Source organism: Hemiscyllium ocellatum, chromosome 19 (genome assembly GCF_020745735.1).
Source record: "Hemiscyllium ocellatum isolate sHemOce1 chromosome 19, sHemOce1.pat.X.cur, whole genome shotgun sequence".
Lineage (NCBI taxonomy): Eukaryota > Metazoa > Chordata > Chondrichthyes > Orectolobiformes > Hemiscylliidae > Hemiscyllium > Hemiscyllium ocellatum.
In genome coordinates, this window is record NC_083419.1 from 47,097,677 (window position 1) to 47,111,927 (window position 14,251).

The following is a 14,251-nucleotide window of genomic DNA, read 5'->3' on the forward strand; positions in this document are numbered from 1 at the left end:
ACTTGTCCTTGCGTTTTCTAGGTGGTAGAGGTCACAGGTAATGTCGTCAAAGCAGGCTTAAAAAATTGAAGTGTAACCTGTGGATAATACTCCATCCACTTACAATACACCAATGACGGAGCACGGGATCAATTTAAGTAGAGAATGGGGCAACCAACCAAGCAGGGTGTTCTGCTTGTGCCTTCTCGGGCGGAATGGGTTTGGGGAGTCAGGAGAAAAACTACTGAAAGCACAATTACTGTCTTACCTGCTCTTTCAGTCTAGTAACATTCCCAGTCAACATGATAGTGGCACTGCTGCCACACGTCCTCAGAGCAACATTCTGTGCATGAGATAATTTGCCTCCAAAAAACGTTTGTTTGTACTAGATATTAGTTCAACTAGTTCTGTGCTTCTCTCCCACATCCCCAACAATCCCCAATTCCTTCTATTTTCCTATGGTTCCTAAATGTTAATTAATTAATTAAGAAATTAATTCCTAAACCTGTTCAAATGCTATCTTTACATAAAAGGGATTTTTTTTTTCCTCTCTTCTTTTGTTTCGCCCTGTGCAGGCTTCCAGAGTAGCGGGATATGGATGTCAGGACAGTTGCATGTTCCTCCTGCAGAATGTGGCAGGTGAGAGACACTTCACATATCTCTGCCTACTATATCTGGGAGAAGTGCATCCAACTCCAGCTAGTGGAAAACCGAGTTAGGGAACTGGAGCTGGAGCTGAAGCTGAATGAACTATGGATCATCGGGGAGGCTGAGAGAGAAATTAAGAGGATGTACAGGGAGGTGGTCACTCTCCAGACACAGGATAAGGACAGCTAGGTTACAGTCAGGGGGAGGAAAGGGAAGCCACAGATAGGGCAGGGATCTCCTGCAGCCTTTTCCCTCAGCAATAAGTGTATTGTTATGGATACTGCTAGTGGGAATAGCCTACTGGGGTAAATTATAGTTGGCAGGTCTCTGGCACTGAGGCTCAGAAGAGATGGGGGGACAATAGAAAAGCGCTAGTAGTGGTAGGGGACTCAATGTTAGACAGATTGACAGGAGACTTTGTGGTCAGGAACGGGAGTCCCGGAAGATATGCTACCTCCCCGGTGCCAGGCTCCGGGATGTTGCTGATCAGGTTTACAGGATTCTGAAGGGGGAGGGTGAGCAGCCAGAAATCATGGTACATATTGGCACCAATGATATAGCCACGAAAGGGACTGAGGATTTGAAAAGTGACTACAGAGAGCTAGGTTGGAAGCTGAAGCGCAGAAAAAGTAGTGATCTCAGGTTTGCTACCTATGCCACAAGACAGTGAGGTGAGGAACTGTCAGTGAACGCAGCTTAACACATGGCGGAGAGGCCGGTGCAGGAGGGAGGGCTTCAGATACATAGACCACTGGGATACCTTCTGGGGAAGGTGGGACCTGTACATGAAGGACGGGTTGCACCTGAACTGGAGGGGTACAAACATCCTGGGTGGGAGATTTGCTCGTGTAGTTTGGGAGGGTTTAAACTAGTTTGGCAGGGGTGTGGGAATCAGAGCTACATATCTGAGAGTGGCGGGGGGGGGGGGGGGGGGGGGGAAATTGTAGATGGGGCAGTGACAGGATGTAGTGAATCCATCAGGAAGATTTCTCACACAATGAAACAAAGGGATTGGTTAAAAGTATGTCAGAAATAAAGTATGACAAACTTAGAGCATGGATCTGTACTTGGGGTGATGATGTGGTCATAACGGAGACGTGGGTTTCACAGGGGCAGGAATGGTTGCTTGATGTTCCAGGGTTTAGCATGTTTAAAAAGAGCAGGGAGAGTGGAAAAAGAGGAGGTGGTGCAGCATTGCTAATCAGAGAGTGCATCATAGCTACAGAAATGAAGGCTGTTGAGGAAGGTTTGTCTACTGAGTCAGTATGGGTGGAAGTTAGGAACAGCAAGGGAACAGCCACCTCATTGGGGGTTTTCTACAGACTCCCTAATAGCAGTAGAGAGAGTGAAGAACTCATAGGCCAGCAGATTTTGGAAAAGAGCAGATGTTGCAGGGTTGTTGTTATGGGTGATTTCAACTTTCCCAATATCAACTGGAACCTCCTTAGTGCAGATGGTTTGGATCAAGCAGTTTTTGTCAGGTGTGTTCAGGAGTGTTTCCTTACTCAGTATGTAGACAGGCCGATGAGGGAGAGGCTATTTTGGATTTGGTGCTCGGCAATGAGCCAGGACATGTGTCAGATCCCATGGTGGGAGAACACTTTGGTGACAGTGACCACAATTGCCTCACATTTACCATAGCCTTGGAAAGGGAAAGTAGCATTTACCGAGGGAAGATATTTAATTGGGGAAAAGGAAACAATGATGCTATCCGATAGGAGCTGGGAAGTACAGACTGGGAGCATTTGTCCCACAGAAGGGGGACAACAGACATATGGAGACTGTTTAAGGAGTAGTTGTTGTGAGAGATGCACAAATTTGTTCCTCTGAGACAGGTAAGAAGGGGTAAGATTAAGGAGCCTTGGATGATGAGAACAGAGGAGCTTCTCATCAAAAAGAAGAAGGCCGCTTACGTAAGGTGGAGGATGCGAGGATCTAGCACAGCTTTACAGGATGACAGGCTTGCTAGAAAGGAGCTCAGAAATGGACTGAGGAGAGCCAGCAGGGGGCACAAGAAAGGCTGGGAAGAAGGATTAGGGAGAACCCAAAGGCATTTTGCTCATTCGTGAGGAATAAGAGAATGATCAGGGAGAAGATAGAGCCGATCAGGAACAGTGTAGGGAACTTGCGGATGCAGTCTGAGCAGACAGGGGAAGCCTTAAATGAGTTTTGTTTGCTTTGGTTTTCACCACAGAAAGGGAACTTGTTGCAAATGAGAACTTTGAGGAGCTAGATACAGTCTTGGCCAGATCAAGATTGATTAATTCGATGTGCTGGAAATATTGGCAAAAAGTAAGATTGATAAGTCCCAAGGGCCAGACCAGATTTATCCTAGGCTGCTCCGGGAAGCGAGAAAAGAGGTTACGAAGCCGCTGGCGAAGATCTTTGCTTCCTCACTCTCCAAAGTAGTCGTATCGGAGGATTGGAATGAGGCAAACGTTGTTCTTCTTTTCAAGAAGGCTAACAGGGAAATCCCTGGCAATTACAGACCAGTCAGTCTTACGTCGTGGTCAGCAATGTCTAAGAAAGAATTCTGAGGGATAGGATTTATGACGATTTGGTAAAGCATAGTATGATTAAAGGCAATCAGCATGGCTTTGTAAGGGGCAGGTCATGCCTCACAAACCTAACTGAGTTCTTTGAGGTGGTGTCAAGACAGGTCGATGATGGTCGGGCAGTGGATGTGGTGTATATGGACTTCAGCAAGGCATTTGATAGGATTCCCCATGGTAAGCTCATTCATAAAGTCATGAAGTATGGGATACAGGGAGATTTGGCTATCTGGATTCAGAATTGGCTGGCTGACAGAGGGCAGAGAGTGGTTGTAGATAGAAAGCATTCTGTCTGGAGGTCAGTGTTGAGTGGGGTCTGCAGGGCTCTGTTCTTGGGCCTCTGCTCTTTGTAGTTTTTATAAATGACTTGGATGAGGAGGTTGAGGGGTGGGTTAGTAAATTTGCAGATGACACAAAAAGGTTGGAGGTGCCATTGATAGTATCGAGGGCTATTGCAGGCTGCAGCACAACATAGACAGGATGCAGAGTTGGGCTGAGAAATGGCAGATGGAGCTCAACCTGGATAAATGCGAAGTGATGCATTTTAGAAGGTCAAACTTGACTGATAAATATAGGATTAAAGACAGGATTCTTGGCAGTGTGGAAGATCAGAGAGATCTGGGTGTGCAAGTACATAGATTCCTCAAAATTGCCACCCAAGTGGATAGGATTGTTAAGAAAGCATATGGTGTTTTGGCTTTCATTAACATGGGGATCGTGTTTCAGAGCCACGAGGTTTTGCTACAGTTCTACAAGTCCCTGGTGAGACCACACTTGGCATATTGTGTCCAGTTCCGGTCGCTCTACTATAGGAAAGATAGAGGCTGTGGCAAGGGTGCAAGGAAGGTCTACCAGGATGCTGCCTTATGAAGAGAGGTTGACTAAGCTCGGACCTTTCTCTCTGGAGAGAAGAAGGAAGAGAGGAGAAGTGATTGTGGTGTGCAAAATAACGAGAGGCATGGAGAGAATCAATAGCCAGAGACTTTTCCCCAGGGCAGGATTGACTGGCATGAGGGGTCATTGCTTTAAGATAGTAGGAGAAACATACAGAGGGGATGTCAGAGGAAGGTTCTTTACGCAGAAAGTTATGAATGCGTTGCCAGTGGTGGTGGTTGTAGCAGAGTCGTTAGGGACAGTTAAGTGACTGCTGGACATGTACATGATAGCAGTGAATTGAGGGGTGTGCAGCTTAAGTTATTTTATTTTACATTAGGATTAATCCTTAGCACAACATCGTGCGCCAAAGGGCCTGTTCCGTGCTGTACTTTTCGATGTTCTATGTGTCGAGTTGTGAACAGTTTTGAATCAGAGAACAGGATCATAGAATCCATTTTTGCAGATACAGGCTATTCAGCATATCAAGACTGCATCAATCCTCCCAAAGCACCAAACTATATCCCCATAAATGTGCATTTACATTGACTAAACCACTTAGCCTGCACATCCCTGGACACTACGATGCAATTTAGCATGGCCAATCCACTCAACCAGCTCATCTTTAGACCATAGGAGGGAACCAGAGCACCAGATGGAATCCACATGGAACAAGCCAACTCTATGGAAAGAGGAGGAAGTTCCACAATCATCATCACAATCACCATCATCAATAACTGGGCAGCTTGGCATATCAGTGTGAAATACAAGGATGAAGCAAAATTCGTAAGCATCTTCAACCAGAAGTGCCAAGTGGAAGATCCATCTTGCCCCTCAGCATAGACACCAGTCTTCAACCAGCTCAATTTGCCCTAAGTGATGTCAAGAAGTGGATGAAGGCAACAAATATTGTAAAGCCTTTTGGACTGTGATAACATTTCAGCAATAATAATAAAGACTTGTCCTCCAGGACTAACTACACCTCTGCTCCGGTACAATTATAACAATGGCATCAACCGAGCAATGTGGAAAATCGTCCAGTTACGTCCTGTCTACAAAAAGCTGGATAAATCCATTCCAGCCAATTACTGCCTCAATGTATTCTCACGGAAGGAGTCATCAACAGTGCTATCATCTTTTGAGCATCATTACACCATTGATCCAGACATTGCAACAAAGAGATTAACTTCAGAAGGGAAAAGAAGGGTGACTGCCCTTGACAACATGCAGTACCTGATCAAGCACAGCATTAAGGAGCCCTAGCAAAACTGGAATAAAGTAACATTTCTTGTTGGTTGGATTCAAACCTAGCACAAAAAGGAAAATTGTGGTTATTGGCAATCGATCATCTCAACTACAGGATAACACACCAGGAGTTTCTTAGGGTAGTGCCCTCGGCCAACTCATCTTTAATTACATCAAAAGACCTTCCCTCATTAACTCGATGGGGGAATGTTTGCTGTCGATTGTGCAAAGTTCAGCACAAAGTGTATCGCCTCACATCCTGAAACTGTGTTCAAACACAGCAAAGTCTGAACGACATTCAGATTTGGGGTCATAAGTGGTGAGCAATATTCACCACACATGTGCCAGACAATGATCATCTCAAACAGGAGAGAATCTAACTATTAGCCCTTACTATTCAATGGCATTACCATCACTGAATCCCTGTTATCAATATACATATAAATATTGTGGCTGCAAGAACAAGAAAGAAGTTGGGAATTATACAGCAAGTAACTCACCTCCTGACTCCTCAAAGCCTGCCCACCATCCTCAAGGCATGTATCAAGCATGTGACTTGTCTGGGTAAGAGCAACGTCAATGACACCATCCAGGTCAAAGCAGATTGCTCGATTGTACCCCGATCTAACACCTTCAACATTCACGTCCTCTGCCAACAACATACAGTAGAAGCATTGTTTACCATCCATAAAACCCACTGTGACAATTCACCAGGTCTCCTATATCAGCACTTTTCCAACTCAAAACCTCTAACATGCAGCACAGACTTTGTTCTATCAAAGATATTACGGAGAAAATCAAATTTTATGCACGAAATGGAATAGGATTTCAAATTAACATCATACAAAATACCTTACAGAGATCAAAGGAAGAGAAATTTAAAATGTGCCACAAAGTCGAGCAAGGAAAGTCAGAGAGAGCACACACTGAAGAACTGGGCAGAGGCAAAAGGTATAATGATAAGCCAAGGAAGAGAAAGCAAACTGATTTTCAACACACCAATATGATAGCAATGCTCACAGATCACAAGCATGTAATAATCATTTCAAATCTCTGGAATATCACAAGTACCCTCCAGACAATGAAATACTCCTGAATTTTCATCACTCATATAAATGATTTGGATGTGAAAATAGGAGGCATGGTTACTAAGTTTGTAGACAACTCCAAAATAGGTGGTGTGGTGGACAGTGAAGAAAATTTCTCAGAGAACAATGAGACCTTGAATAGATGGGCCAATGGACCCAGGAGAGGCAGATAGAGTTTAATTTAGATAAATGTAAAAGGTGTTGCATTTTGGTAAGGCAAACCAGGGCAGGACTTATACTGCTAATGGTCAGCCTTGGGGAGTGTTGCCAAAGAAAGAGACCTAGGTGTGCAAGTGCATAGTGCCTTCGAAGTGAAATTGTAGGTAGAGAGTGTGTGAAGACAATATTTGGCACATTTGTCTTAATTGGTCAACGCATTGAGTATCAGAGTTAAAAAGCCATGTTGCGGCTATACAGAACACTGGTGAGGTTATGTTTAGAATATTGTTGAGAGTGTAGTGCTGGAAAAACACAGGTCAGGCAGCACCCGAGGAAATCGATAGGTGAATGAAGGTGATAGGTCAGAGGGGAGTGTGATGGATGGGTCCAGAGGGCGGTGCCGAGTTGGAGGATTGGGCTAGAATAATGTTGGGGAGGGGGGAGAAACGAAAAATGAGGAAGCTGTTGAAACCCACATTTATCCCATGTGGTTGCAGGGTCCTAAGGCCAAATAGGAGGCGTTCCTCCTTCAGATGTCAGGTGGTAACGATTTTGCAGTGGAGGAAGCCCAGGATCTGCATGTCCTGTTGAAGTGTTCAGCCATGGGACAGTGGGGTTCGTGGGCATGAGTGTCCCAGAGATGTTCGCTGAAATGATCTGCAAGGAGGCGTCCTGTCTCCCTGATGTAGAGGCGGCCACACCGGGTGCAACGGATGCAGTAGATGACATTGGTAGAGGTACAGGTGAATTTCTGATGGATGTGGATGGATCCCTTGGGGCCTTGGACAGAGGTGAGGGGAGTAGTTTGGGCACAGTTTTTGCACTTCCTGGGGTGCCAGGGGAAGGTGCCAGGAGTGGGGTGTGGACCTGACGAGGGAGTCGTGGAGGGAATGGCCTTTTCAGAACGCTGATAGGGATGGGTAAGGAAATATATCTCTGGTGCTGGGGTCCATTTGGAGGTGGCAGAAGATGATGCGTTGTATGCAGAGGTTGGTGGGGTGGAAGGTGAGGGCAAGAGGGTTCTGTCCTTGTTGCGTTGGGAGGGGTGGGGTTCAAGGGTGATGGTGTGTGAAGTGGAGAAGATGCGATGGAGGTCATCATCGACCACATGGAAAGGGAAGTTACGATCGTGGAAGGAGGCGGCCATCTGGGACTCTGAGGTGGAATTGGTCATCCTGGGAAGAGATGCGGTGGGGGAATTGGGAATGAGGAATAGCTTTTATACAGATAGAGTGGGAGGAGGTGTAGTCTAGGTAGCTATGGGAGTCGGGTTTGTAGTATATTTCTGTGGTTAGTCAGTCACCAGAGACAGTGATAGAGCGGTCCAGAAAGGGGAGGGAGGTTACCGAGTTGGTCCAGGTGATTTTGAAGTGTGGGTGAAAGGTATTGGTAAAGTTCAACCTCCTCATGGGAGCACGAGTCAGCATCGATACAGTCATCAATGTAGCGGAGGAACAGGTGGAAGGTGTTGCCGGTGTAACTGTGGAAGATGGACTGTTCCACGTATCTGACAAACAGGCAGGCATAGCTGGGTCCCATGCCGGTGCTCATAGTTACCTCTTTGGTTTGAAGGAAGAGGGAGGATTGGAAGGAGAAGTCGTTGAGGGTGAGGACCAGTTCAGCCAGGCGGATGAGGAATGGTACTGGTTGGAACAGTGTGAGGGGAGGAAACGGAGGGCTTGGAGACCTTTGTCGTGGCAGATCAATGTGTACAGGGACTGGATGTCCAGGGTGAAGATGAGGCTGAGGGTCTGAGAAAGAAAATCTTGGAGGTGGTAAAAGGCATGGGGGGGGTGTCATGAACATAGGTGGGGAGTTCCTGGACAAAGAGGGACAGGACTGTGTCGAGGAGGAAGAGAGGAGTTCAGTGGGACAGGCACATGCTGAGACAATGGGTCAACCAGGGCAGTCAAGTTTGTGAATCTTCAGTCGGTGGTAGAACCGGGCATTGTGGGATTCATAGACAATGAGATTTAAAGCTGTGGATGGGAGATCCCCAGAGGTGATGAGGTTGTGGCTGGTCTGGGAGATTATGCTTTGGTGATGGGAGGTGAGGTCGTGATCAAGGGGACAGTAGGAGGAGGTGTCTGCGAGTTGGTGCCAGGCTTCAGCAGTGTAGAGGTCAGTGTGCCACCTACTAATGCGCCTCCCCCCCTGCCTCTTGTCTGCTGGTTTGATGATGCCATTGGAGTTGCAGCAGAGGGAGTGGAGGGCTGCTCGTTGTGAGGCAAGAGGTTGGAGTGGGTGAGGCAGTTGGACAGGTTGAGGCTGTCGATATCAGGCAGCAGTTTGAAATGAAGAGGTCAAGGGCGGGTAATAGGCCAGCAAGAGGTGTCCAGTTGGATGGTGTGTTTTGGAGATGGGAGAAAGGGTCCTCGTAAGTGGGCGGGTGTTTTGGTTGAAAAAGTAGGCATGGAGGTGGACGGAGGAGGAGGAAGAAACATTCAGGGTCACAGCGTGTGTCAAACTCATTAATCTGGGATTGGACAGGGATAGAGGTGAGGCCTTTACTGAGGACTAAATGTTCGTTGTCAGTGAGGTGTTGGTCTGGGGGAATGATGAAGACATGGCAGGGATGGGAGCTAGCGGGGCTGAAGCTCAAGGTGGGGGCAGAGATAGTTGCTTGAATGGGTGTGATTATTAGGTCAGCAGTCACTTAACCAACGAAAGTGATGCCCACAAAGGAGTTGGTGTAAAATTCTGGTTGCCTTTCCATAAGAACTATGTTGTTAAACTTGAAAGGGTGCAAAAACGATTTCCAAGGATTTTGCTGCGATTGGAGGGTTTGGAGGGAAAGGCTGAATATACTGTGGCCTTTTTTTTCCCTGGAACATTATAATATCAACCCACAGCCTCTAGAGGTTTATAAAATCATGACAGACATGAATAGGGTGAGGGTGTCCAAAACTAGACAGCATGGGTTTAAGGTGAGAGGGGAAAGATTTCAAGAGGACTGGAGGGGTAACTTTTTCATGTGGTGCATATCTGGAACGAGGAAGTGGTGGAGGCTGGTCCAATTAGAACATTCAAAAGGCATCTAGATAGGTATCTGAATAGGAAGGGTTAAGAGGGCTCAGGGCCAAATGCTGGCAAATAGAACTAGGTCAGATTTGGATGTCCGGTCAGCATCGACAAACTGGACCATGCCCTAAGGTTCTACAACTCTAAGTAAAACATAAATCACTGCTGCAAGGAACAAATACCATTGTTGAGGTAAAACACTACATCCCGACTCAAAAGACCGACACTACGGAGAATCTACTATATTTATGAACCTTCACAAATGGTCCAATTTACTCAAAACATTCACTAATTTTCATGAGAACAAGTTTCTCATCCAAAACGACGATTCTAAAACAGATATATTACTTTGTGTCAGACACAATGATGGTACCATCAACTAGTTAATGGCAATATAGTTCTTAGGATCATAAACAAAATACATGACTGCAAGGTATGAAAATCTAAACAACCTCATTCCAATCACATTTCTGATTGCTAGGGCAGGGTCAGCAACACTGCCATCAAAATCAGAACATGCATTTTGCTGTATAAAATGAAAGCTGATCAAAACAAAACTATTAAAGCAATTCTCTTGACAAAGAATTTCAATCTCAAGGTCTTGCACCTTCTACTAGATATCCTGCACATAACTCTCAGTCAATGCATGTTTATTATAAGTCTCATTTTTGACACCTAAAAGCCCATTTCTGCTTGAAGATTAAGAAAATATACATTCCAACAATGGGACGTGCATAACAATTTCTAAAAATGTTATTTCTATGCATTTGACATCCACTTAAACTTAATTGATCTGCTGCAGGCAAGGGAGATTCCAGACAACACTTCATAAACTATATACTTATTGATTTAAATTTCAAAGGATCCAAAAATAAAACATTAAATTACGTGTTTCTGGAAGACGAATAATATGGTGTGCATTTCCACCATTTGCTGTTTCAGATATTCATCATCTGTAGCACTTGCTTCTATTATTAAATTATACTTTATCTGCAAATTTAGCACATTTCCTTCCATCATTTTACATCTCAGAAACAACTTCAAAAACTCAAATGATAAGCTCACCTGATTTTCATCCTGGACAACCCGAAACTGTTCCTTCCAAATGGTCATCTTAGCCACCTCATCTTTCCGGAGAGCTCGTTCTTTCTTCAGCTCTGGACTCCAGAATGTTTTGATGCTGTTCATTGAGGAGCTGAGCTTACTTTCTTTCACATCTACCTCTTTGCGAAGCACATCATTCTCACGAAGGACCTCCTTCAACTGTGACTGCAAATCCATAATGGTGTTATCCCTAGCTTGCCTCAATGAGTGTGGGACAGTAGATGCCAGGCTTACTATTGGCAAAAGCTGTTCTCCAAAAGCTATACTATCACTGGCCACACTAGTCGTGGCAATGTTAGGGCTACTTCCCATGGTAGTCATCCTCACACCAAATGGTAAACGTCCAGAAGCTCTATCTAATGTCATTGTTGCTTTAGAGGAATCTGTACCAACATGGTCGTGGTCACTTAGGTACATAGGGCCGGATGTAGCGTATGCAGCGTTCAATGACTGTATGTTCTCCATAGACAGGGTTTTCCCACCACCACCACCAATGCTGGTACTAGAACTGCCCCCAGTGCTGTTTGTTCGACGGTGACCCAAACGTGGTGATCGTGGCAACCTCGGTGAGCGTCCAGGGCTCTGGTTACTTTGCTCTACTTTACCCATTGACCGGGAACTTCCATGCATGGTTCAACAGAATTCAGCCAAACGTATACTTCCGAAATTAAACAAAAATATTCCTTTTTTTAAAATGGATTTATGCTTGCCAGTTTGTCAAATTCAGCATATTTTATTTACACTCGATAATGCATCCATGTCAAGCCATTGAAGTCTCATCTGTTTAAACAGAAACAAAAAAAAAATTACAAACCATAAAATTTCTTAGCTTTTAAGTTTGCAATTCAGCAAAACAACTCAGTTTCCTGTCTGTAAGCACCAGTTAGGAGTGCTCAATTCTAGCCATACCAGAACAAAGATATCAGGAAATAAAAAGCCTTACTATCTCTCACATTGGAAAATTTCATTACTGCAGGTGATGCAATGAAAATAACTAATTCTAAATGATTGGTCAAGAACATTTAATAAAAGATAATAAGATAAACCAATTAAATCTCAGCATTCCACTCGAAAAAATCATTTTCCATTAAAATTACATCTGAACTAAAGTTGAATAAAAATATTGAAATATTTTCATTAAACCATTTGAGACAAGTGATTAAATACAACTACTTAATTGCCTTTTGTGGTTGAAGTATCCCCAATTTTTGTTTCAAAATTACAGCTTGTATCAAAAATCAAGACTTCAATTATGCATTGTTTCCTCCCAGAATGATTGCAAGGAGTAACCAACACTTGGTATATTAATAATTGAATTTGCTCATACAGTCAATCAGTGGGGGCTGAATTTTAATACGTTTTAGTTGAGTGTTAATTTTATCAAATTTCACAGGGTTTTCCTCTGCGAGGCCCAGCAGGTTTTCTCACGATATCATCCTAAACCTACTTCATTAACTACCTCTCTACCGCAACAATGACATCTATCCAATGTGAGCCCAATTTTAACACTTGCAATATCAGAAAGGTTCACCACTGCCAGGATATTTGCATTCCTGGCATCATCACCATCTGCAAATTCTGTTGTGCACTCAATCCAGAGCTACACAACTGCACAATTCCTAACATTTGTCTTGACATGATGGGAGAAATTGGCACCTTGCTTTTTGGACAGGAAACTGCAGTTCCTGATGAACTAGGTGCTGCAAAGGAGGGGCATTAATTTCCCTCAGAGCCAGCAGAGGTACGACGGGTCAGTTCATAGAAAATAGAACAGTAGTCCTGTGGTCCTTGATATTGTGCTAGCCTTTTATCCTATACTAAGATCAGACTAACCTACATAGTATGATGAAAGCAATGTTCTATGTGCCGATCCAAGAGTCGCTTAAATTTCCCAAATCACAGCTGGCAGTAATTCCACATACCTCTGACACATCTCCCCTAAACTTTCCTCCAATTACCTTAAAATTATGCCCCCTCATGATAGACATTTCCACCATGGAAAAAAATCTCTGGCTATCCATTCTATCTATGCCTCTCAACCTCTTGTACACCTCTAACAAGTCACCTCTCATCCTTTTTCACTCTAATGAGAAAAGCGCTACCTCCTTCAAGCTTTCTTCATATGGCATGCCCTCCAGTCCAGGCAGCATCCTGGCAAGTCTCCTCTGCGCCCTCTCCAAAGCTTCCACATCTTTCCTATAATGAAGCGATCAGAACTGAACACAATATTCCAAGTGCAGCTCTTAAACGCAATCCCCCTGCTAATGAAAGGCAACACACTATATGCCTTCTTAACAATTCTAACAACCTGTGTGGCAATTTTGAAGGATCTATGGACATGGACCCAAGGTCCCTCTATTCCTCCACAATGCCAAGAATCCTGCCTTTAACCCTGTATTCTGCATTCAAATTTGACCTTCCAAAGTGAATGGTTTCATACTTTTCCAATTTGAGCTCCATCTGGCACTCCTTAGCCCAGTTCTGCATCCTGTCAATGTCCCATTGCAACCTACAACAGCCCTCCACACTATCCACAACTCCACCAACCTTTATGTCATCGGCAAACTTACTAATACACCCTTCCACTTCCTCATCAAAGTCAAAGTCATTTATAAAATCCCAAAAGCAGAGGTCCCAGAACAATCCTTGCGGAACACCACTGGTCATTCAATCCCAGACTGAATACTTTCCATCTACCACCCACCCTCTGTATTCTATGGACTGGCTGATTCTGTATCCAGACAGACAGGTTTCCCTGTATCCCATACCTCCTTGCTTTCGGAATGTGCCTACCATGGGAACCTTATCAAATGCCTTATTAAAATGTACACCACATCCAGCACTTTACCTTCATCAACATGTTTGTCACGTCCTCAAATAATTCAATAAGTTTTGTGAGGCATGACCTACCCTTCACAAAGCTATGCTGACGATCTCTAATCAAACTATGGTTTTCCAAGTAATCATAAATCCTGTCTCTCCAAATCCTCTCCAATACTTTTCCCACCACTGACGTAAAACTGACTGGTCTGTGATTCTCAGGATTATTCCGATTCACTTTCTTGAACAAAGGAATAACAGTTGCCATACTCCAACCATCTGGCATTACTCCAGTGGACAATGAGGACACAAAGATCATCGCCAAGGTGCAGCAATTTCTTCCTTCACTTCCTGTAGTAACCTAATCCCATCTGGCCCATGGAATTTACTTATCCTTTATGTTTTGCAAAACGTTCAGCACATCCAAGTCATCTGGAGCATTGCATAGTAGCATCGGAAGAATGTCAACAACCCTCTTTGCTCACATTCACTCCACCTCTGCTACTGCATCCACCTCCCGCCCAAGGTTCATGCCCTATCACTCTTACCATCGCATGCAACATATTTACTCACTCACCTTACTGCAATACACTAGCACTAACCCTGCAAGGCTTCTACTCACTAATCAACTTGTGCAGACCCTCCAAGTGACTGAAGGAAAATCAGTCTGGACCTCCCAACTGAAATGTTCCCTTTCTTTACTTGATTGATTATTGGCAGCCATGACAAGCTTAAAAATGTGTTGCTGGAAAAGCACAGCAG

At 44.4% G+C, this 14,251-nt stretch overlaps 1 protein-coding gene across 5 annotated transcripts in view; it reads right to left on the bottom strand.

Annotated features, from left to right (window-relative positions):
• erc1b (ELKS/RAB6-interacting/CAST family member 1b) overlaps positions 1 to 14,251 on the bottom strand; it is an 850,092-nt gene that overhangs the window by 815,400 nt on the left and 20,441 nt on the right. For all 5 annotated transcript variants that reach the window (XM_060839426.1, XM_060839431.1, XM_060839427.1 and 2 more), the window contains exon 2: positions 10,631 to 11,449. In XM_060839426.1, coding sequence (XP_060695409.1) covers positions 10,631 to 11,299 — 669 coding nt within the window. In that variant the 5' untranslated portion in view covers positions 11,300 to 11,449. The remainder of the gene's footprint in view (positions 1 to 10,630; positions 11,450 to 14,251) is intronic.